The 23,063-nt window shown below is 46.2% G+C and overlaps 3 protein-coding genes across 3 annotated transcripts; 2 read left to right on the top strand and 1 right to left on the bottom strand.

The window, feature by feature from the left end:
* The first annotated feature begins 10,212 nt into the window (after positions 1-10,212).
* On the top strand, positions 10,213-11,840 carry LOC100275190 (uncharacterized). Its single transcript, NM_001149339.2, has one exon. The coding sequence runs from the start codon at positions 10,388-10,390 to the stop codon at positions 11,600-11,602; it is 1,215 nt and encodes a 404-aa protein (NP_001142811.2). The 5' UTR covers positions 10,213-10,387; the 3' UTR covers positions 11,603-11,840.
* A 1,148-nt stretch (positions 11,841-12,988) lies between these two features.
* LOC103643268 (uncharacterized) lies at positions 12,989-16,584 on the top strand. The gene is made up of 4 exons (XM_008666429.3): positions 12,989-13,774; positions 13,930-14,427; positions 14,510-16,086; positions 16,157-16,584. Exons 1-4 carry the CDS (start codon positions 13,550-13,552, stop codon positions 16,365-16,367), a joined length of 2,511 nt encoding a protein of 836 aa, XP_008664651.2. The 5' UTR covers positions 12,989-13,549; the 3' UTR covers positions 16,368-16,584.
* A 709-nt stretch (positions 16,585-17,293) lies between these two features.
* On the bottom strand, positions 17,294-19,036 carry LOC103643267 (uncharacterized). The gene is made up of 3 exons (XM_008666428.2): positions 18,659-19,036; positions 18,039-18,245; positions 17,294-17,946 (listed from the first exon to the last, which is right to left on the bottom strand). Exons 2-3 carry the CDS (start codon positions 18,216-18,218, stop codon positions 17,560-17,562), a joined length of 567 nt encoding a protein of 188 aa, XP_008664650.1. The 5' UTR covers positions 18,219-18,245; positions 18,659-19,036; the 3' UTR covers positions 17,294-17,559.
* Between the last annotated feature and the right edge of the window lie 4,027 nt (positions 19,037-23,063).

The raw sequence follows: 23,063 nt of genomic DNA, 5'->3' as shown, positions 1-23,063 counted from the left end.
TCATGTGTGCCTCATGCTTACGTTGTGGAAGAGGTTTTGTCAAAGGATCAACAACATTCAAATCCGTATGTATTTTGCATATCTTTATCTCACCCCGCCTAACGAATTCCCGTATGAGGTGAAACTTCCGCAGTACGTGTTTGTTTTTCTGGTGGTTCCTTGGCTCCTTAGCTTGCGCAATAGCCCCATTGTTGTCACAGTAGAGGTTCAATGGGCTAGATGCATTAGGAAACACACCAAGCTCGATGAGGAACTTTCTTATCCAAACACCTTCCTTCGCAGATTCAGAAGCTGCAATGTACTCGGCTTCTGTTGTAGAATCAGTCACAGTCTCGTGTTTGGAACTCTTCCAACTAACAGCACCACCATTTATTGTGAACACAAAACCTGATTGCGATTTTAACTCGTCTGGGTCAGTTTGGAAGCTAGCATCGGTGTAACCAGTTACAATGAGCTCCTCCTTACCCCCATATACCAGGAACATATCTTTAGTCCTTCTTAAGTACTTAAGAATGCCTTTTACCGCTGTCCAGTGACCCTCACCTGGATCAGCCTGGTACCTACTCGTAGCACTTATAGCGTATGAAACATCTGGGCGTGTACTTATCATGGCATACATGATTGATCCAATGGCTGAGGCGAATGGTACCTTACTCATGCGCTCCCGCTCATTAGCCGTCGCAGGACATTGCATCTGGCTAAGGTGTATACCATGTGACATAGGTAAGAACCCTTTCTTGGACTGTTCCATGTTGAACCGTTTCAAAACCTTGTCAATGTACGTATCTTGACTTAATCCTATAAGCCTCTTCGACCTATCTCTATAGATCCTTATGCCCAAAATATATGCTGCTTCCCCTAAGTCCTTCATAGAAAAACTCTTTTTCTGTGAAGCCTTGACGGACTCCAGCATAGGAATGTCATTCCCAATCAATAATATGTCATCCACATACAAGATCAGAAATACAACAGCGCTCCCACTTTCCTTCTTGTAAACACAAGCTTCTTCTTCATTCTGATGAAAACCAAGCCCTTTGATCACTTCATCAAAACGAATGTTCCAACTCCGAGATGCTTGCTTCAACCCATAAATGGATTTCTGAAGTTTACATATCTTTCCAGCATTGATCGGATCGACAAAACCCTCGGGATGTATCATATACACGTCGTCATCTAGGTTTCCATTAAGGAAAGCTGTTTTGACATCCATCTGCCAAATCTCATAATCGAAATATGCGGCAATAGCTAGAATGATCCGAATAGATTTAAGCATCGCTACTGGCGAGAATGTCTCGTCATAGTCAACTCCTTGAACTTGTCGAAAACTCTTTGCAACAAGTCGAGCCTTATAGATGTGAACATTTCCATCCATGTCTTTCTTCTTCTTATAGATCCATTTGCATTCTATGGGTCTAACCCCATCAGGCGGGTCAACCAAGTTCCAAACTTGATTTTCTCCCGTGAAATCTATCTCGGATCTCATGGCGACTTGCCATTTCTCGGAATCTGGGTCCATCATCGCTTCTGCATATGTTGCAGGTTCGTCGTTGTCTAACAACAACACTTCCCCATTGCCCAACAATAGCACTTCTCCTCGTGCCTCGCGAAGCCTTGCTGACCTTCATGGTTGTGGTGGTGATTCTCTTGCCATAGACGTCTCAACTTGTTCTGCTACATTAGCATCACTTGTTGAATCTTGTCCCACTGGCTCATCCTGAACTTCTTCAAGATACACCTTTTGTTTACTTTTCTCTCTTTTGAGAAACTCTTTCTCTAAGAACACACTGTTCCAGGCGACAAACACTTTGCCCTCTGACCGGTGGTAAAAGTGATATCCTAAAGTTTCCTTTGGATATCCCACGAACATGCACTTGTCCGATTTTGGAGTGAGTTTATCCGACTGAAGTCGCTTGACGTAAACCTCACAACCCCAAATCTTCAGAAAAGACAAACTGGGAGTCTTCCTAGTCCACATCTCATATGGTGTCTTAACTACGGACTTAGACGGTACCCTATTTAGTGTGAAAGCTGTTGTTTCTAGAGCGTATCCCCAAAACGACAAAGGTAGGTCTGACTGGCTCATCATTGATCGAACCATATCCAATAAAGTCCGATTACGTCGCTCAGACACGCCATTCCTCTGAGGCGTTCTAGGCGGCGTAAGCTGTGGAACAATTCCACAACTCCTTAGATGATTGCTAAACTCATGACTTAAATATTCACCTCCACGATCCGATCGCAGTGCTTTAATTTTCTTGCCACGCTGATTTTCTACTTCATTCTGAAACTCTTTGAACTTTTCTAAGGATTCAGACTTGTGTTTCATTAAGTAGACATACTCATATCTACTAAAATCATCAGTGAAGGTTATGAAGTATTGGAATCCTCCCCTAGCTGTCGTACTCATTGGTCCGCACACATCAGTATGTATGAGTTCCAATAAATCTAATGTCCTCTCCGGTAAACCCGTGAAGGGCGCCTTGGTCATCTTACCAAGTAAGCAAGCTTCACATGTCTCGTATGATTCAAAATCAAACGAAGTTAAAAGCCCATCAGAATGAAGCTTCTTCATGTGATTCTCACTTATATGACCCAAACGATAGTGCCACATGTAGGTAGGACTTAAATCATTAGGCCGAGGCCTTTTAGCACTAATATTACAGATAGGTGCATCATCAAGATTTAAAATGAATAACCCATTCATAATGGATGCAAAAGCCACAAACATGCCATTCTTAGAGATCACACAACCATTGTTTTCACTCGCAAATGAATAACCATCCTTCATCAAACATGAAGGAGACATAATGTTTCGACTCATACTAGGAACTAGATAACAATTATTTAACTCCAAAATAAATCCTGATGGGAGGTGGAGTTGCATCGTCCCGACGGTCAATGCAGCAACTCTTGCATTATTGCCTACCCGGAAATCAACTTCTCCTCTTTTCACGCTTCTACTTCTTATCATTCCCTGCACCGAATTGCAAATATGGGCAACCGATCCGGTATCAAATACCCAAGAATTAATATAAGAATCAGCAAGAAAAATTTCTGTAATGTGAATAGCAAGTGTACCTGCTGCGGCTGTACCCTTACCGCCGCGATCCTTAATAGAGGCCAAGTACTGCTTGCAATTCCTTTTCCAGTGACCAAGTTCTTTGCAATAAAAGCACTCTGCATCTGCAGCTGGTCCAGCCTTGGGCTTTTGATTTGGCTTGGATACTGTATCCTTTGCCTTGCCCTTCTTCTTTTGAGATTTACCCTTCTTAAAGTTGGGTTTGTTTTGGACCGCCATCACATGGCCGCTGCTGCCAGCGCTTTTCTTTATGTCCCCCTCTGTTGTTTTCAGCATGCCACATAGTTCATTGAGGCCCCTCTCCGCCCCATGCATATGGTAGTTCGTAATGAAGTTTCCATAGCTGGGCGGAAGAGATGCCAAAATGAAGTCAGTGGCCAACTCTTGGCTTATTGAGAAGCCTAGCTTCTCCAACCTCTGACTGTAACCAACCATTTTGATTACGTGTGGCCCAACCGCTGCGCCTTCTGCTAGCTTGCATTCCAGAAAGGCTTTGGACACATTGAACCTTTCAGTCCTAGCCTGAGTCTGGAACATATCCTTGAGTGCCACGATCATATCGTGCACCTCATGGTTTGTCTCAAACTGCATCTGTAACTCAGGCTCCATGCAAGCAAGCATTAGGCAACTCACTTCAAGATTAGCATCCATTGCTTTCTTGTAAGCGGTTTTAGCTACATCAGTTGCATTTTCACCAGGATCCTCTGGCAGTGGGGTGTCTAGAACGTCTTCCTTTTTTCAGCCCTGAGAACAATTCTCAGGTTACGGATCCAATCCGTATAGTTTGTTCCATTTAACTTATCCTTTTCAAGAATTGATCGCAAAGTAAATGTTGGTGTGCTAGGTGCCATTTATCTACAACAAAATAATGCAAAATACTAAGACAAAAATATCCATGACAGAGTAAATCATATTAAACATTTAATAGTCTACTCCCACTAAAATCAATATCCCTCGATTGATACTTAGTGATTCAGAACCCACAACTAACAAGTCTACTAGTGAGCTTTAGCATCACCGCTAGAAGACAAGGTAGATCGGTAAGCAACTCCTTGCTAATCATATCATATATATGACTCCTGTTGTTGGGTGACATCTCTATGTCTCGGCTCCCAACCTTATGCCCCAAAGTCCTTAACCATTAAGCTGACTTTGTTTAAGTTAACCAACCCTTTCTGCAGTTCGTATCCGATACAAACCTATCTAGTCAAGGAAAACTGGTGGCACCCTAATTTCATAGACCCACCACCAATTGTACAAGACTTATGATAGTGCAAGGTTTGGAGAGGCATTTAAGCTTAAACATTTATGAGGGATCGTCCTACTTTTATCATCGCACGCAAGGACATATATGCAATATGAACAAGTAGAACATTAAGAATGGCATTCACACAACAGTTGTGATTCGGTATGGCTAGTTGTCACATGGTGATCCCCATCTCCAATAATCTGTCCATCACGATGATCTCCATCTCCATGATATAGGTATGCCATCCTTCAGGTGATGAGTCCTTCAAGACCTATCTAACGTATGCTGGTAAACAAATTACATATACGCTTTGGATCATCACATGTTGACACACAGGTCATTACATTAAATTTGGACAATACATGAGGCTCCAGCCGTATTGCCTTGGTCACGACACGCAGGTCATGAATAATTCATTAATATGCATCATATACACACAATAGCCATACCGATCACAAGATGTCCTGCAAAAACAGGTTAGACAAACACGTTTCTATATGTTCGCCACTACAGCAGATAGCCACGGCGGACGGGGGGTCGAGGGGGGAGCCGCCCCCGCGGGTCTCAGGGCAGCGCCCTGAAAACCTCACAGGATTCCATGCATCGTATGTATGGAAATTCTACTGAAAATCTCATGCGGTTGATCAAATCAACCCAAATCCGAGACTTTCGACCCGAAGAAGATTACACTCATGACGTCGATCTGTTACGTCAATCTGCTGGTTGTGTGCGCAGTTAGCCCCGATGGTGATTCCAACCGGTAGGGGCAAGTCGCGCACATAACAGAGAAGGACGAACTAATCTCTTCAGTCATATCCGATGTAATCTACTTCAACCCTTTATAACCAATTGATCTAATCAAACCGTGCATCAAGTAGATCCATCTCATGAACCTAGATCCAGACCTAAAACTACGCACAACCTGGCTCCGATACCACTATTGGATTACGGGGAGGCTACACTAGCGCAAAACAAAATTTTCAACCCCATAATACCAAGAACTACTACGGTTATAGGTCATAGAATTACCACTAGATGCGCAGAGCAGCGGAAGACGTCTCGATGTAGACGAACGTGTCGACCAGTGCCGTGTAGTCGTCGGCGTCCTTCACGTCCTCACACGGTTCGTCCTAGTGCTCCAGATGTAGCACCTCCGAGGTATCCACACGTACAGGGAGGAAGCGCCGCGTACCGAACTGCTAGGTTTGCGACGGCGGCTTGGCGAGGGCGGGAGGCGAGCGGTTACTCGTTTGCTGGTGGCGAATTAGGTTTAGCCTAACTGCGCCCCGCCTCTCATTATATAGGCGTTATGGTGGGCTTCTGACACCGAGGCCCATCAGTAACCCTAAAGCCCAGTCTAATCTCAGATCTAATCCGAGTTAGGCTTCCTTCCCCTTAAGTGTGTGACCCTATAGGTTCACGTACAAATAGACATAGCCCGAGTACTATTACTTGTCCCAATAATTGACAGCGGCCTCTAGCAAGACATGTCAACTCCTATGCGCACGTAAAGATCATATCAGACGAACCATTGCAACATTACGTATATGTTGTTCCCTTTGTCTCACGATATTTGGTCTGGCTCTAAGCTAACCTCTCTTTCTCGATACTGTGAATTGGAATCCTTTCAATGGTTAACTCTTAACCCTAACATGGCCATGCATTTCTTGATCCAATCACTCGAGGGGCCCAGAGATATCTCTCTCACAAAGAAAGGGACAAATTCCATCTTGACTGACCATGCCTCACAACATGCTTCCTGACAAACCCAAAACTACCTTTATAACTACCCAGTTACGGAATAGCGTTTGATAGTCCCTAAGTAAGTCAATTCACATCTTGAGAACATGCGACAATCTCAGGTCTAAGGATACAGTATTCATGTTGCAAAAAGAGAACTATATTACAATATCTCACGTTGGGTCGGTCCAGCCTCATGTCATACATGCGCCCACATTATTAGTTTAACATCTCCATGTTCATGACTTGTGAAATGTAGTCATCAACTAATACATGTGCTAGTCATCGACTCTGACTAGGGACATCATTTAGAATAACAATATAAGTAAAGAATCTCACAAACAATTCACATAATTGCTAATCAATACAAGGTGCCTTCCATGGATATTCAATTAAGCAATATATATATCATGGATACAAAGAAATATGCTCATCTCTATGATTATCTCTAGGGCATATTTCTAGCATCCATGGGATCTCCTTGCCATTTAATTTGAATTGCAAGGAGATACACCATGGATTCTCTCCAATTCCCTCGTATTTGGGAATCCAAAAACCGAAGGGTATTGAAGGGGCTAAAATCTCCCCTTTGGTTTTGTAGCTCCCAAACTAGCCCTAAAAGATTTTACCCCCTTTCATCCCCTTCTCCCAAATAATTAGAGCTTGTATTGTATGGTCTGAAACCATCCATGTCTTTTAAGTAACATTTTGATAACAAAAATACAATGGGATAGTTCTAAAAAATTATGTCATCATATTATTAAAATCCAGCTAATATCATAGTTTGTGCATTATGAATACCTATGTTAAAAGAGTATAAATAGAAATTTATCTATAATTGTTACATCATCATAATGACGTAATCACACATCACACACACGTGTAAAACAATATCAGAGTAGACATAACACTTCAATGGTGAATACTACACCTTCACAGGCAACTCGAGCGTAGGATAGACCCTCTAATCCTCCCATCCATCGGCGATAATGTCATACTCGGTCTCCTCAACTAGTAAACAACTTTCAGTACATTTTGTACCGGTCCTGTTTCCCACCCTAGACTTCCCGCTTTACTACGTGGAAATAGTATGCAAGGGTAAAAGAAGAACATATCTAACAATAAGGTGTAATATCCACAAGGTAACATCACATCCATCCCATCCCATCCCATCCCATATCACAACACACTCTCACATCTCATCATAATGATTTATAGTTGATAAGGATGACATTCTCTCGTCTTGCATCAATGATCTCATGATGGATCCTTATCCAAACCTAGGGGGAGAGAAGAAGACACCACTCTCTAGTCAAGCTAAAGCGAGAAACATATAAATATCCATAACCACGTACACGACTATATGTATAGATCGATCGACACTATAGAGCGTGTATACTTGTACCCACAAGATCACCATCATCGATGGTGGCCCCTATCTATGCTAATACTAGGCTGTCACAAATTGGTATGATACCACTACTCAACCCTATGTCACCCTGGAGTACCACCTGCATGTTGAGACTGAAACATAGTATCGACCCTTAGTGGTCACAGCACGATCTAAGGAGGGTTAGAGGATACACCCTTACCTCCACACATTGTCAATTAAATCCTATGTAGTAGTGGTATTGTCCTAGCTAGATCACATATGTCTCCCATCCATTCAAAAGCGGTGGTGTGTACAAAGGATTTCTATGGACCGGTTCTACCAACTCAATCCTTAGAAGGACTACACAAGACATCTCCTCAAGTGGAGATTTCATGCCCTCAACAACACTACCTTCCTATGGAGTTGTCCCATGGCGACTCTCACTGTTGGAGATCAAATACTTAGCTCACACGTATACTTACCTCACATGTATCTACCACATGAACCTCTCAAATAGACCTGAATCAAACTCGACCGACAATACTCATCCAAGACTCATTGTTGTAACACCCTAGGTGTTTAACTCACATTCGACGACGAGTGTCGACTTAAGCACAGGATATCAGTGAGTATATCAGTCTTTATGTCCTAATCATCTTCGCATATCATGATTTTCAATATCGCATATGTCTTCATCTATCCGAACTGTCCAAAATGTTTTGTAAAGTTTGGGCCTTATGTCGATTAAAAAAATCAATTGATGAAGCGAATATGAATTTGGTAGTGCTTGACTTTTAAATTTGGACCCCGTGCGATAACCGGGAAATTATGTCCATGGATAATTATTAGAATTCTATCGAAGTATTCAAGGCGAAGGAAGCAGGTGTCCGTATTGCAGGTGAAATTTGTCTGATTTCGATTAAATATAACATCATTCAAAATATCATGGTCTGATAATTTTTTAGGTCCGGTCCAATTGCACCTTGCTCAAACCCTAATCCAAAAACCTAGAGATATTTTCGTGTTTGCATTTTCCAAAAAATCTGAAGAGAAATATCCTCTCGACGCTTATCCACACCACCTACTCCTCCACGTGTCTCTCTCTCCCTGGCCTCAATCTCTAGTCGCCACTCAATAGGAGATCTTCTCCTTCATGCCACCTGACGTGTCGTCGTCTTCACCCGGTCGTCGTCCTCCCTGTCCTCTCTAGCTAACGCACATGCGTGCGCTCTTTGCGCCGCCTCCATGACCTCCCCTGCTCGGCCATGGACGTCCCACAGTTGGGCCGCCCTCCTCCCATCTCCCTGCTCGACCCTGCCTCCGCTTCCTTGAGCCACACCTGGGCTCTATGGATGTGCGCCCTCCGAGCCCCAGCACGCTCCCTCCCTTGCCCGTGAATGTGGGCAGCCATGCCCTACTCTAGCATCCATGCTTGCCGAAACACGTCCTCTCTCTATGTGTTGGCCACAGGCTCGCCTCTACCCGCCCCCAAGCGCAGTGAGCCGCCTAGACTCTAGCACGCGCGGGGCTCCCCTGCTCGGTCGTCGTCACTGTAGACTGCCGCCTCGAGCTCCCTGTGCCGCGTGCTCTGCTCGCTAGGACCGGAGTTCACCGGTGCGTCCCCTATGTTGTGCCTCCTTGAAGCTCCCTGGCGCTCATCCTCAAGTCCTAGCCGCGCTGGTCGACCCTGACCCCTGCATTGGCGCAGTGCCGACATCCGCCATGGCATTGTCGTCTGGAAGCTCTGGTTCTCCTACGTCGTCCCTGCACGTCCCCGTTGACCTTGCCTCCATCCTCGTCACGATCGTGATCATGCTGGAGTTCCTCGTGTCTGTACGCATGTCGTTGTGTAGCACCTCTAGGTGCTCGACGACCTCTCACCTAAGCGTTCACTCCTTGGAGCGCGACATCTCAACGGAAGTCCACTTGACCTTGCAGACGTAGGTGCACTTCTGGGTGGGTGGGGGCGCAGGGCGGCGACGCACGGTGGCTACGGTGACCTCGAGTGCATCGACACGGTTGGTGAGGCCGCAGATGATGAGAGGGGTGGGGGTGAAGCGAAGAAGGGGTCAAGCGCCAACGAGGCGGGTGGGGGAGGGGAGGGGGAGGGAGGAGGATGTCGTGTAGGTCGAGGAACCGGGAGGTGGCGTGTAACAAGAATGAGTAGTCAGAGACACCGTCAAGAAGGAATGGGCAGGTTGCAAAATGGCGAAATTATATTGGGGCTGGGGCACGGCGGGCTGGTGAGCTACGACTTTGGGGAGAGGCAGTTTTGGAGGTCGACAGCGAGAGGAGCAAGGCGTGTGTGCGTTTGTTTTGGAGGCCGTGAGTTGTGGAACTCTCACTCGAAGGTTGCTGGGGCGACAGGCGGGCCAGCTGGGGCGTTGGCGACGCACGAAAAAAGACGACGCGCGAAACTCTCCTAGTAGAGATTACATTACTAGTTTCAAATTTTATTATAGAATAATTGGTATTTCCATTTTAATGCAAATTCTATTTTTCACTATATTTTTTCTTAATATATCTTTATTTCTATCATATCTTTTCATTTCTTTTTATATTCGTGTGTCCACACTTAAAACATTAATTGTTTTTGGAACTGAGGATACTGCCCAATTTAAAACATGAATTCTCATTTCTTTTTTCCTTAATTCCTACGGAAATCGACAAATCCGTATGAGGACGTCGATCGGTACAAGATCCAAAATGGGGGACACACCTTGGACCTACATATGTTTGCCGAAGCGAACCGTGCAGCGGCAAGCCGGCGAACCCAGCAGTGCTGGGCTGTGCTTCATCTCACTTCACCGCGCCCGGACGGCGACGCCTTGGATTCGCACTGCAAGTCTGCTGTCTGCAGCACATCGCACGCATCATTCCAATCGACTCCCGTCTCGTCTCGTAGCGTCCGAAGCGCCACGCCAGCACCGCGGCGCCCTCGCTTGCGATGCCCAGCCCGATCGCCGCTTGCTTCCGCTGCGCCGCGGCGCCTTCGTCGGGCGCCGGCGCGGCGGGGCCCAGCCTGACGACCTCCGTCTACGAGACCCACCTCGGCCTCGTCGCGCTCTCCTGGTCCCGCACCTCGCTCGGCCTCTCCCTCCGCGCCGTACTCCGCCTGTCGCCCCCGCCATCGCCCGGCTTCTCTTCGGCGTCGGGAGCGGGCTACCTCGACGACGACGCGGACGAGGAGACTCTCGCCTTCCGCGTCCGCCCATGGCTCCTCTGGCGCTGGCGCGGCTCCAAGCGGTTCCGCGCTGACGACCGCATCGTCGACTTGGCGTGGGACCTCTCGCGCGCGCGCTTCCCGGGCTCCGGGTCCCCCGAGCCGTCGTCCGGCTTCTTCGTCGCCGTCATCATCGACGGCGAGATGGTCCTCGCGGTCGGGGACCTTTCCGATGCTGCCTACCGGAGGACCCGGGCCCGGCGCCCATCCGGGCCCCGCCCAGTCCTCCTCTCCCGGAGGGAGCACGTTTCGCTACGCGACGCGGGCGCCGGCCGAGGCCGCAGCCACACCACCTGCGTGACCGTCCAGGGTAAGGAACGGGAGATCTCCGTGGATCTCGTGGCCCGCGGCCTTGGCACGGACAGGGTCGCCGCCGGCAGGGAGAAGGCGAAGGACCGGGCTGACGTAGGCATGTCGGTCTCTGTCGACGGCGAGCGAGTGCTCCACGTCCGGCGCCTGCGCTGGAAGTTCCGCGGCAGCGAGCGTGTCGACCTTGGGGGCGGCAACGGCGTCCAGGTCTCCTGGGACCTCCACAACTGGCTCTTCCGTCCGCGCGAGCCAGGTCCCGCGGAGGCATCGACGCACGCCCACGCCCACGCGGTGTTCGTTTTCCGCTTCGATGTCTCCAGCGGCGGCGAGGATTTGGGTAAGGATCCCTGCCCGGACAATGCCACAGGGAGGAACACGGACGTCGTTTGGGGAGGCTACCTCGCGCGGTGGAGACAACGGGACTGGAGCGAGACGGGCAGCAACGCCGAGAGGAGGAAGGGCAGGGGGCGGAGGCTGGCCAAGGAGAGCTCGTCGTCGTCGGCGTCCGTGGCATCCTCGACGGCGTCGTGGGCCAGTGGCTCCACGGTGATGGACTGGGGCAGCCCCGAGGAGGCCGAGATGCAGCGCGGCGATGGCTTGACGCTGCTGATCTACGCCTGGAAGAGCTAACACCGGCGACGGCGGCATAGTTCCGATCAATTGGCGGTGATTATAAATTTTCTCTGGATTGTTGTAGTTTGCAGTGTTCTTGTGCAGTTAGAGTGAACTGAGCTTGAATTACAGTAGCGCAACTGCTGAGTGGAACGAACAATTAGTGTTGATTTTTTTTCCATTACAACAACAATTTCTTCCATGTATTAGCAATTAATGAATGAAACGAACCAAACAGCAAATCTATTTGCCTATCAATCAGGGCAATGGCTCAGGATATTTTGAGCAGCTTGGAATCAGTCCACCGTAGCGATCAATGTCGACCACTCCAGTACCTTATTATTCTGTGTATCTCTTGTGTCGCCTGCTCAAAAGGGAATCTATGCGTCAAATCAATTAGCTGTTGCTCCAGTGGCCGTTCTACTAATTGTCTAGACATTAATCATGGGTGTTAGATCCTAAAGACCGGTGGTTACGATCGTGACGTTCACATTCGTAGGAAGACGCTCTTCAGTCTCAGTTTGTGATCGGTGGCTTGTTTTACGGACTCCGTGCTAAGTGAATGACAGTGTTACCTAGTACAGTACTACATTATTATGAAGTCAGAATTCCTAACCCCAGTCAGTTCCACTTCAGTTTTGACTGCAACTGGGTGCGACCAATTCTGGTGATTCCCCATTGGTTCACCTAGCGACCAATACGCGTCTGCCTTGGTTGTCTTTGTTTTACAGGAATAACTAGGATGGTTGATGCCGGAATGATTGACCGAAGTCACTGAACCACTATGCTTAGTGCCTAGTCTACCGACTTTCAGTATAGAATAACCTTACAATCAAAGTCACTTAAGAATGATGACTTGAATAACTCGGATTCAGTTCGACAGTTCCCTTTCCCGTAACGTAAGCATCAGCCTGCTGCCATTGCTATTCCCTTGCCCTCCGGCTTCGCCAAAAATGCAGCTAGAGCTACTACTTGCGTCATTTGGGACTTGCTCTGAGACTGCCCGCAGCGGCTGGCGCTCGCGCGCCCTCTCCCCTTGCATGGGGCTACAGCGCACGCGACAGCCCGCAGCGCGGCTTCCTACCGCGCACTCCAAGCCGCGGTACTCCTCTCTCTCCCCCCAGCTGCAGCGCGCGTCCGAGTGCTCCCTTCTACTGTTTCTGTGGGCCCGCCTTCAATTAATAGTAGAAGAAAAATTGATACTAAATGAAAAGTAAGTATAGAAAATGATATTTTATATTGTAGTGGGATATAGGAGGAGTATTTAGGGGGAACCACTGCGAGAGATGAAAAAGTAGGGGTTAAACTATTGATGATGTGATCCAGAAAAGTAATATAAGGGAAAAAATTTAGAGGAAACCGCTTTGGATAGCCTGATGGCAAAGGCTGAAATGGTTCTGAAGCTGAGTTATTTGGAGCTGAGGTATCCCGAACGGCGGGCTTCGGAAGTTTGGTACCCCCAACCTTGCAATTGGAATCTTAGTATTATAATAGGCTTCCGTTTGGAAATTTGTCATCGTGGGCACTTTAATCCGTCGCCAGCTGCTGTTACGTTGAAGATTTGGATTTCCCGTTCGTCAAAACGGATCGGCCTTCCAACCTCCTTCAGAACGGATCGCGAGCTGAGTTCGCTCCTTTCTTCCTCTCGCTCTCTGTCCGGCTGCCCGACGGCTCCTCCCCGACTGCTCCTAGCGCCCCGGCGCTCGTCGAGCTCGCCAGTTTGCGGTGCTCCTCGTCGAGCTCGCGAGTCTCCTACCGAAAGGTCTTGGTCCCTCTGCCCGGCGCTCCAGGTGAGTAGCAGCCCTGCAAACTGTCGGCTATATCTTGCTTTCTTTTCTGCAACTGCTGAAGAAAATCCAGCAATAATTCTTGTCCCAATGGAAACTCCTGCAGACTGATTCCGGCGCTCCCCTCGCCGGACTGATTCCTCTCCGTCTCTCCGTCTCCGTCTCTTTCTTCGTCCCAATGGAAACTCCGACAGTCCCCTCGCCGGACGAACTCTCGCCGGACCTCGCAGTCCAATCAGCCGGCGAGTTAGCCTCGTCGTTGCCTCCAGGCGATGTCGTAGGCAGCGACACAGGGCTGAGCCTCAATCCGTCGCCGTTCGTCGATGCTGCTTTGACGATCGCCGACGTTGACAACTTTTGGTTGGAGGCACCACCAGATTGTCGTGAAGATCCTGTTGAAACGGTAACTGATTTGTGCCCAGTGGTCAACAATTTCTGTTTGTGAATGACATGAAAATGTAGTCAACATTTTCTGTTTGTGCCCATGCGATGTCAACTTGACTGGGCCAAAATTATTCAGTTAACAGTTAACTTGACTGCTCCTCATAATTTTTGTAGGGCACTGTCAATTTTCAGTTAACAGTGTTTGACCCATCGCAAGTATTTGATTTTGAGGGTATTGGACCTGATCTTCGATGGGATGAAGAAGGGCCTCAACATGTACCCAGTGAGTTAGCTATGTATTCGAAACTTGGATTGGCGGCTGAAGATGAACGAGAAAACAAAGAGAGAGAGGAGGCTTCTAATCATTGTGGTCATTCAAATAATCCAAATGAGTTTGGAGTTGATTCTTCATCCTCCATGCCCTGTGTTGATTTTTTGCCAAACGAGAGTAGAGTTTTGTATGATTCTAACCATCCAGTCATGGCGGTTGGCTGCATGTATCCATCTATGGCTGAATTCAGACTTGCTATGAGACAGTATGCCATAGAAAAAGAGTTTGAGTTAGGCATTGAGGCTAGTACCCCGAAGAAATACAGAGGATTTTGTCGAGGTGGTGATTGTCCTTGGAGCATACATGCAAGAATTGAGAGGGCTGGGTCACCTACCATAATTGTACGGTTTTGTCAAAGTTTTAATTTTGTTGAAGTTTTTTTATGCCTTAGTAGTAATGTGCATTTCATTTATACATCTGTAGGTGACTGTGATGAATGATCATCACACTTGCACTTCTAGTGGCCGGAGGAGGACAAGCACACCGACCAGTGCTTGGGTTGCTGCTAAAGCTTTACCTATCCTTGCGAAGAAACCACACACAGGTGCAAAGGATTTACAGACTTTCCTTCAAGATACGTACAAGTGCACCATTTCTTATGATACAGTTTGGTATGGAAAAGAGAAAGCCTTGAAGGAGTTGTTTGGGACTTGGGAAGAGAGTTTCCAACTTCTATTCTCTTGGAAGGAGGCTGTATTGCAGAGGTCACCTGACAGTGTCATTGAAATTGATGTACTTGTTGAGGATGGCAGAGTTTATTTTAGTAGGTTCTTCTGTGCACTTGGCCCTTGTATTAGTGGTTTCTTACATGGATGCAGACCTTACTTGAGTGTTGATTCGACAGCTTTGAATGGTAGATGGAATGGTCACCTACCATCTGCAACAGCCGTCGACGGCCACAACTGGATGTTCCCTGTTGCATATGGATTCTTTGAGTCCGAAACAGAGGACAACTGGCATTGGTTCCTTCTACAGTTACGCAAGGCCATCGGGGATTTACCTAACCTAGCATTGTGTTCTGATGCTTGCAAAGGGCTAACAAATGCAATGAAGGATGTTTTTCCAGAAGCTGAGAAAAGAGAGTGTTTCCGGCACCTAATGAACAATTATGTCAAGCAATATGCTGGATCAGAATACATGTACCCTGCTGCTAGGGCGTACAAGGCAGAAGTATATGACATGTACATTGCAAATGTCAGAAGCAATCCTGATATTGCTGCTTGGTTAGATAGGTTCCATTCCTTGTTGTGGTACCGAAGTGCATTCAACCCTACTATCAAATGCGACTATGTAACAAATAACATTGCTGAGGTGTTCAATAACTGGATAAAGGACTACAAGGACCTCCCTGTTTGTGACCTGGCTGACAAAATTAGGATAATGATCATGCAACTATTCTACAAGAGGAGGCGGATAGGAAGGAGGTTGGAGGGAAAGATTTTACCTTCTATCATAGCACAACTAAATGCAAGAACTAGAGGACTTGGACACTTGGAGGTCATAAAAGGCGATGACTATGTTGCAGAGGTGAGAGACAATGGTGATTGTTTTTCTAGATATGTGGTGAAGGCTCATCTTAGAGAATGTTCATGTAAGGAATGGCAACATACAGGGAAGCCCTGCCACCATGCATTATGTCTAATTACCGCACAGCAATATAGAAATGTAATGATGGAGGAGTTTGTCGACGATTACTACTCAGTTGACATGTTTAGGAAAGCTTATGAGAGATTGGTGGAGCCAATTGAAAGCAAATTATTTTGGCCAAAGGTGGATTTTGCAAAGGAGGTTGGTGCTCCACTAGGCAAGAGAGGCGTGGGACGTCAAAGGAAAAATAGGTTCAAGAGTTGTCTAGAAGGTGGGAGTAGTAAGAAAAAGCCTGCCAACGAAAGTGAGAAAGCTAAGAAGATTATTCGAGGCAAATTCAAGTGCCCTAATTGTGGGGAGTTAGGGCATAGGAAGACTAGCTACAAATGCCCCCTAAATGGAACGAAGAAAAGGTACTCTTATAATCTCATATTTGTTTTTATAAATTAATTTTGGTTGTTTATCTAATAATCATTTGCACAGGAAAAGGAAACCAAGAAAGAACTCAACAAAGAAATGGTTTCCTAAGGAGCCAGCTGAAGCTTCTTCATCACAGCCAGAACTAGGGGATTCTGGTCAACACCAACTTGTCTCCACTGATGTTCCAGAAGAAATAGTTGGTACTACCCCACAGAGGAGAGTGAGGTGTGCTGTCAAAAAGAAGATTACTCCGAAGAAGAAGATCTGCTTCTGAGTAGCTGCTTAAGTATGGCAGTTGTGTCTATATTTTAAGTATGAATTATGGCAGTTGTGTTTGTATTTTAAGTATGAATTATGGGTATTGTTTCTGGCAGCTGGCAACAATTTCTGTTTGTGCCTGAGATGAAAATGTAGTACTGGGTGTGTTTAGAAATGTGACAGGCAACAGCCCAGTAGTGATTGAAGTAGTGAACTATTTCTGTTTGTGCCCAGTGGTCAACAATTTCTGTTTGTGAATGACATGAAAATGTAGTCAACATTTTTCTGTTTGTGCCCAGCTGTCAACAATTTCTGCCAACTGCTGTTTCTGTTTGTGCCCAGGTGAACTGCTGTTTCTGGCAGCTGTTTCTGGTAGCTCTTACATTGCAGTTAGCTTCACATATTCATGCTTGTTGTGGCAAATGCAGTTAGACAAATGCAGTTAGACAAACAGCTGTTTCTGGCAGCTGAACTGGAGCACGAACAGACAAACAGCTGTTTCTGGCAACAGTTAGACAAACAGTTAGGCAAATGCAGTTAGACAAATGCAGTTAGACCAAGAACAATTTATGCTTGTATTCTCTGAACAAATCTTATATGGTGTGAACAATTTCAGTGCTCAATTCTGTTCGTGCTCCAGTTTAGTTAGCTTATTGGCTGCCAGATTTGGTATGGCTGCCATATTTGTGCTCCAGTTGAGTTAGCTCATTTCTGTTTGTGCTGCAGTCCAGTTCAGTTCAGTTAGCTCATTTCTGAAAATGCACATAAATTGACTGAACACAAGCTGAACTAAAAGTTCAGTTCAGTTAGTTCAGTTCAGTTCAGTCCAGTGCAGTCCAGTCCAGTTCAGTGCAGTGCAGTCCAGTTCAGTTAGTTCAGTTACCGACGACTGAACACAAGCTGAACACAAGTTGAACACAAGCTGAAAATGCACAGATGACTGAACACAAGCTGAACTAAAAGTTCAAGATACATTATGGCCGAAACAGAAATTGTACAAGCTGAACTAAAAGTTCACAGATAGTACAAGCTGCCAGTCAAGCTTAGATAAATGAACTACAAGTTCAAGATACATTATGGCCGAAACCAAGTTGAACTAAAAATACATCATCAACTACAAGTCTCACAAAATACATTGCCAATAGAATACTACATCAAATTAAAACATGGCTATTGTCCACGAGACAACTCTCTCACAGACAAATAGGTCAGATAGGCTCATTCATATGTGATAAACGGCGATCATTGATCTCATCCGAGTCAAAAGAAGAGTTGTCTTCATCTGAACCACACTGCTCATAACAATCACAATGAACATCAGATTTGAAATCATCATACATTCCAAGGGCTTCGTAATCCTCAATTAGAGGTTGCGGACCAATAAGAACTTCCTCCAAATCCCTGCTCATAGTGTCTAGACCTTTTGCAATTTCACTAACATCACTCATGGCATTAATCAAGCAATTCTTGTGCACCATATCATAATACTCAGGCACATGATTGCGGCGGCTCAACTTTCTCAACTCATCGGCAGATAACTGCATTTGTCTAATGGCGTCTAAAAGACCATCCCAAACTCGATTATATCTCTGCGCCTACAACCAAATGAATAATGACATTTAATATCACATTATATTATTGACTGTTACTATAATAAGACATTATGTTAGTTACAGTAAAAACATACCGGATCATGTGTGGTACATAATCGATGGCGCGGACGTAATCTACTAGTGCCATAATCAATGTTGCTCGTGTCGACGATGCATGTGCGCCTAATCCCATCTGCAGCTTCTGCGACATCTTTGCGTGTGTCGGCCCTAGCAGGTCCAGATCCGATACGAATTGATCTTGGTGATTTATCCATGGCCACGGTGAAGGATCCTACGACGAGCTGCTCAAGGGGCGCCAGGAGAAAGGTTAGCACCTGATAATTCCCTAGGTCTGAACTGAACACCTGATAATTCTCCCTGTCTGAAACCAAGATTTTATATGGAAAAGTGCAGCAAACAATCTAAAAGTTGTAGCAACCAACCATCCTACAATGCACTTGCGGGACAGTTCTGCCTATTTGTGAAAGTCAGATGTATCATTTATCTTATAATATTTCGGTTTTGAACTTTTGATATTATTCATAGTTCATGTTCATTTCGAATCTTCAATAGAAAAATATGGTTGTATTACAGCTGATGAAAGTGCCAGCACACTTCTTTTCGTTCTAGGCGTTCCTCAGTGGACTGTGGATCTTTATCTTTGGCTAGAAAAGAAAGCAAGATATAGCCGACAGTTTGCAGGGCTGCTACTCACCTGGAGCGCCGGGCAGAGGGACCAAGACCTTTCGGTAGGAGACTCGCGAGCTCGACGAGGAGCACCGCAAACTGGCGAGCTCGACGAGCGCCGGGGCGCTGGGAGCAGTCGGGGAGGAGCCGTCGGGCAGCCGGACAGAGAGCGAGAGGAAGAAAGGAGCGAACTCAGCTCGCGATCCGTTCTGAAGGAGGTTGGAAGGCCGATCCGTTTTGACGAACGGGAAATCCAAATCTTCAACGTAACAGCAGCTGGCGACGAATAAAAGTGCCCACGATGACAAATTTCCAAACGGAAGCCTATTATAATACTAAGATTCCAATTGTAAGGTTGGGGGTACCAAACTTCCGAAGCCCGCCGTTCGGGATACCTCAGCTCCAAATAACTCTCTGAAGCTATACGCATCGGTTACCGTCGCCCGCCCCTCCCCTCCAACTGGAGGCTACAGGAGCACAAAAACGCTGTAGCGGGCCGCTCCCCTCCAACTCTGCGGCTACAGGAGCACGGAAACGCCTCAGCGATGTCCCCACGAGAGCGAACCATTTAACTAGTTTCTGTTGAACATAGAAAATGTTCTCGTGGACGATCCAGGCCCGATGATTCGTGGTCCGAACGGTCTGCACGTGTGCCGAATCCGTTAGAATTCCGAGTTGCGTAATTTGTTAGCTAAATCTATAAGATTATATCGAAAAACGATTTGTAACGAGTTTAGACCTCCCCTTTATATAAATAAAGGGATACGGCTGATTAAACCCCCACAATCGATCAAATCAAATCTATTTATTGTTTTTACCTTATGCATTAGTAGTAGCTCTAGTTTAGCTTTAGTTTAGCCTTCCTCTACCTTAAATCTTAACCTCTCTTCGGCTCTACGTCGACTAGAGATATCTTGGCTCTACCTCCAAGACACACCCTAGTATCTCTCCTCCCCGACGGGGTCCCTCCCGAGAGGCAAGATCTAGGCCTGCTGCAAAAAAAAGACTGTCTGCGCCATCGCGGACCGTCCAAGCCCTAGGATCGGACCGTCCGGACGTATGCAGAGGAGGAGACGCTCCTGCACCAGGTCACGGACCGTCCGGCCCAGGGCCACGGACCATCCTCGTCTCTGCAGAGAGCACCACCAGGCGATCCGTTCTAGTGTTTGGCGACTCCGCCGAGGATAGGTGTCTAGACCTACTAAAATCAGGCCCTCAAATGGTTGGTTCTAAAGATCACACTGATATCTCCTCAGACAATATCCATAGGTCGGTTGTAGAGAGCCTGTCGGCCGATGAACAACAGCAATATGAAGACTTCATGCGTCAAGCGAAGGAGAGATTCTTGTCACAATTCACGGTGGATCGTCACCATAAGGTTGTAAAAAATGGAGAGATCGAGGTCGCATCTCTTCTACCTTCGCTTCAAATCTCCAATGTAAGCAAATCCGACGACATTCAATCTATTAAACAGTATGTAGATCAGCAGCAAGATCAAATGAAACAACAGATTGGAGGGTCAGAGGAATCAATTAGAAAATTAACACGTTCGTTGGAGAAGTCAGTTGCTCCTAGTTTTCCATCATTTAAAACTAGTAACAGAATGTCTGTGTCTAATATATCGGCAACAAATGGGGATTCGTAGCCTCAGCCATTATATGGTATGCCGATAAACTCATATCTAGGGCAAATACCACCACCGACGTTCCTACTTGGTAGATCGATGGCCCTGGACACGGCCAGATCGTCCGAGCTTTTGCCTAAACAGTCTGACCCTTACGTGGACTGTAATACCTAATTTGTAAGAGATAATATAAAAGGAGAAAAAAATATTTCCCTTATTTATATGTGTTGTATCTATTTACCATCACATGTGAACCCCATATTTAAAAGCAAATAAGTAAGAAAAGATATGCCACTAAATTGTGCATCATGCTGGACTTTATTTTGTGTGCATTTTGTGACAATATAAAAATAGTGTAAAAGAAATATATTAAAAATCCAAATTTGGACATTTAATCCTAACTTGCAAATTAAGGTTTAGAGAAGAGAAGGAAAATGCTATACAAAAATAAAGAAAAATATATAAAACTAATTGGATCTTCCATATTATTGGGTTCAATATGTACATTTAAAATACGTACAAGCTCACAAATAGAATTGAATTCAAATTTGAATTCTATAAATTAAAAGAGAAAAGAAAATGGAAAGTAAAAATATAAAAGAAAAAGAAAAATGAAGGAAGAGCCTAACTGGGCCCCGACCTCATTTTCGGCCCAGTATACATATTCCTCCATGCGGACCAGTTTTCCTTCCACCCAGCGCTGACATGTGGGCCCCCACTGTCATAAGACTTCCGCTTCTTCTGCGCTACTCGCGTGTCACTGCTTCGCGGGGCCCATCGGGCAGTCTCTTGACCGCTGTGGCGACTCTGTCTTCCCCGTGCTCCCCACCTCTGCAACGGAGCGCGCAGAGCTCGCCGTCATCGCCGGGATCGTGGGCGCGCTCCCCTTGTTCCAGATCGAGACCCCGGAGGATAAGAGGGAACCCCTGCGCCCCTGCATTTTTATCCACGACTCTCTCTCACACGAACTCGACCTATCCGCCACCGCCGCCACGCGCAGTTAGTTAAGTCGGTACCCACCGCCGTTGCTGCGCGCCGTGTGGTCGTCTGAGGCCTGCAGATCGGGTCTGGGGTGATCGTCAAACCACATGCGTGCCATACGTGCGCTCGGGTCGGAAAACCAATCATCGGAGCTCCTGAAATTTCTCGCCGCGCAAGGACGACCGCCGTGCTACCCCACTCGCCGTGAGCTGGGAGTTTCGGGCCGTATCAGCCGGTAATATCCCCTCTCCGCGTCTCGCTTTTCCACTGGCAGCGTATAGATGCATATTAATTGGAATTAGGAGTGTTGGGTAGCTAGATTTAGCGTACCCCAGTGATACGCCGCCGCGCTTCGGGCGGCGGTGCCGCAGTTGGCCGCGGGTGGAAGACGGGGACTGTGGGCCGTTTATCACGGGATGAACGACATAGATGAGGCGTCGCATACCCCTTCGCGCGATCATATCGCGGCCGTAGGATCACTGGCAGACGGCCCGGATCAGACCTAGAATACCCTTTTATGTGATCGAATCCGATCCGTAGGATTTGGATCCGATGACCGAGATTATGTACCGATTCGCGCGGGCGTTGTTTTAATCTGGTGCGCACATCTCAGATCGGGCGACCGATATTAAGCGATACCCCTTCGACCGTGTCAAATTCTAAAAGAGTCCCTGTGTTCTAACAAAATCAACCCGCAGTCCACTCTGGTGGGAACCTGAGTCTGTGGGGGTTTTTGCAAGGAAGCCCCTGCGCTTTCTGAATTTGACGCCCAGTCTAGAAAACTCGAAAAACCAGAGAAAATAAAATAGAAATAGATTTTTAATGTATAAATAAATGTTAGAACTTGTTTAATTTGTAGAAAATTCATATGAACTCCAAATTGGTCCATTCCAATTTCTAAAATTTTGTAATATTAAAGTCTATCACCTAGTGCTTCTATTTTGACATGAAAGACACATTAAAATTTATCTTTTACTTAGGCTTGTATTAAATACATAAAACCTTGGGAAATTCATAACTTAAAATCTACAACTCCAAATTTAATGATTCCTGTTCCTAGAATCTTATTTTAATGTGTAGATTATTATTATGTATTTTGTTTACATGTTTGGTGTGATGTAAATTTTCTCTATATACTATGTATGTTTGTGTTGATGCGAGTAGACGAGCAAACCACAGAGGATCCAGGGCTTCAGCTGGTAGAGACTGTTGAGCAGGAGCTCATTGAAGGCAAGTTGTGCCCTTGATCACTTCCTTTTTACCCAGTCATGTTCTTAATAATCATAATGATCTGCATAGGTTAATTTTGATGGGATCCAATAGGTTACCCTAGTTTTGGCTATCTTTATACCTTATTTTACCACTGAATATTTTTGGGTAGTATATGCTATTGCTTTATGTGGTTTTGGGTATGGAGATATACATCACTCATTGTTACACTTTTATTATCAGTTATTATTTACTGTTCATGATAAGATCATTATGTTAATGGGAACATGGAGAACCACCCGGGAAAACAGTGCTACCATAAGGGTGGTATGGGACGTCCTTGGCTGATTAACTAGGAAAGCTAGTGGATGACTACCTTACCCGAAAGGGGCAAGGGCAGTAGGGAGTGGTTAGTGTAGAGAGGTCCTTGGGTTGATTTTGCTGCGATGGCGGTCAGGCGAGGGATTCCTGCACTGGAGCTTCCTAGAAACTGTAGCGGATTTTCTGAAGCTAGTGGAACTTTGTAAAGGCCTCGTAGTGGTACCCTGCCTCGCTTCCTTGGTAGAGGTGTATGGGTTCCAATCAACCCCGTGGCAAATGGGTAACACGACTTGTGGGT

The sequence above is a fragment of the Zea mays genome, chromosome 1 (assembly GCF_902167145.1).
Source record: "Zea mays cultivar B73 chromosome 1, Zm-B73-REFERENCE-NAM-5.0, whole genome shotgun sequence".
NCBI classification, from domain to species: Eukaryota; Viridiplantae; Streptophyta; class Magnoliopsida; order Poales; family Poaceae; genus Zea; species Zea mays.
This window is presented reverse-complemented; position numbering and strand designations above follow the sequence as displayed.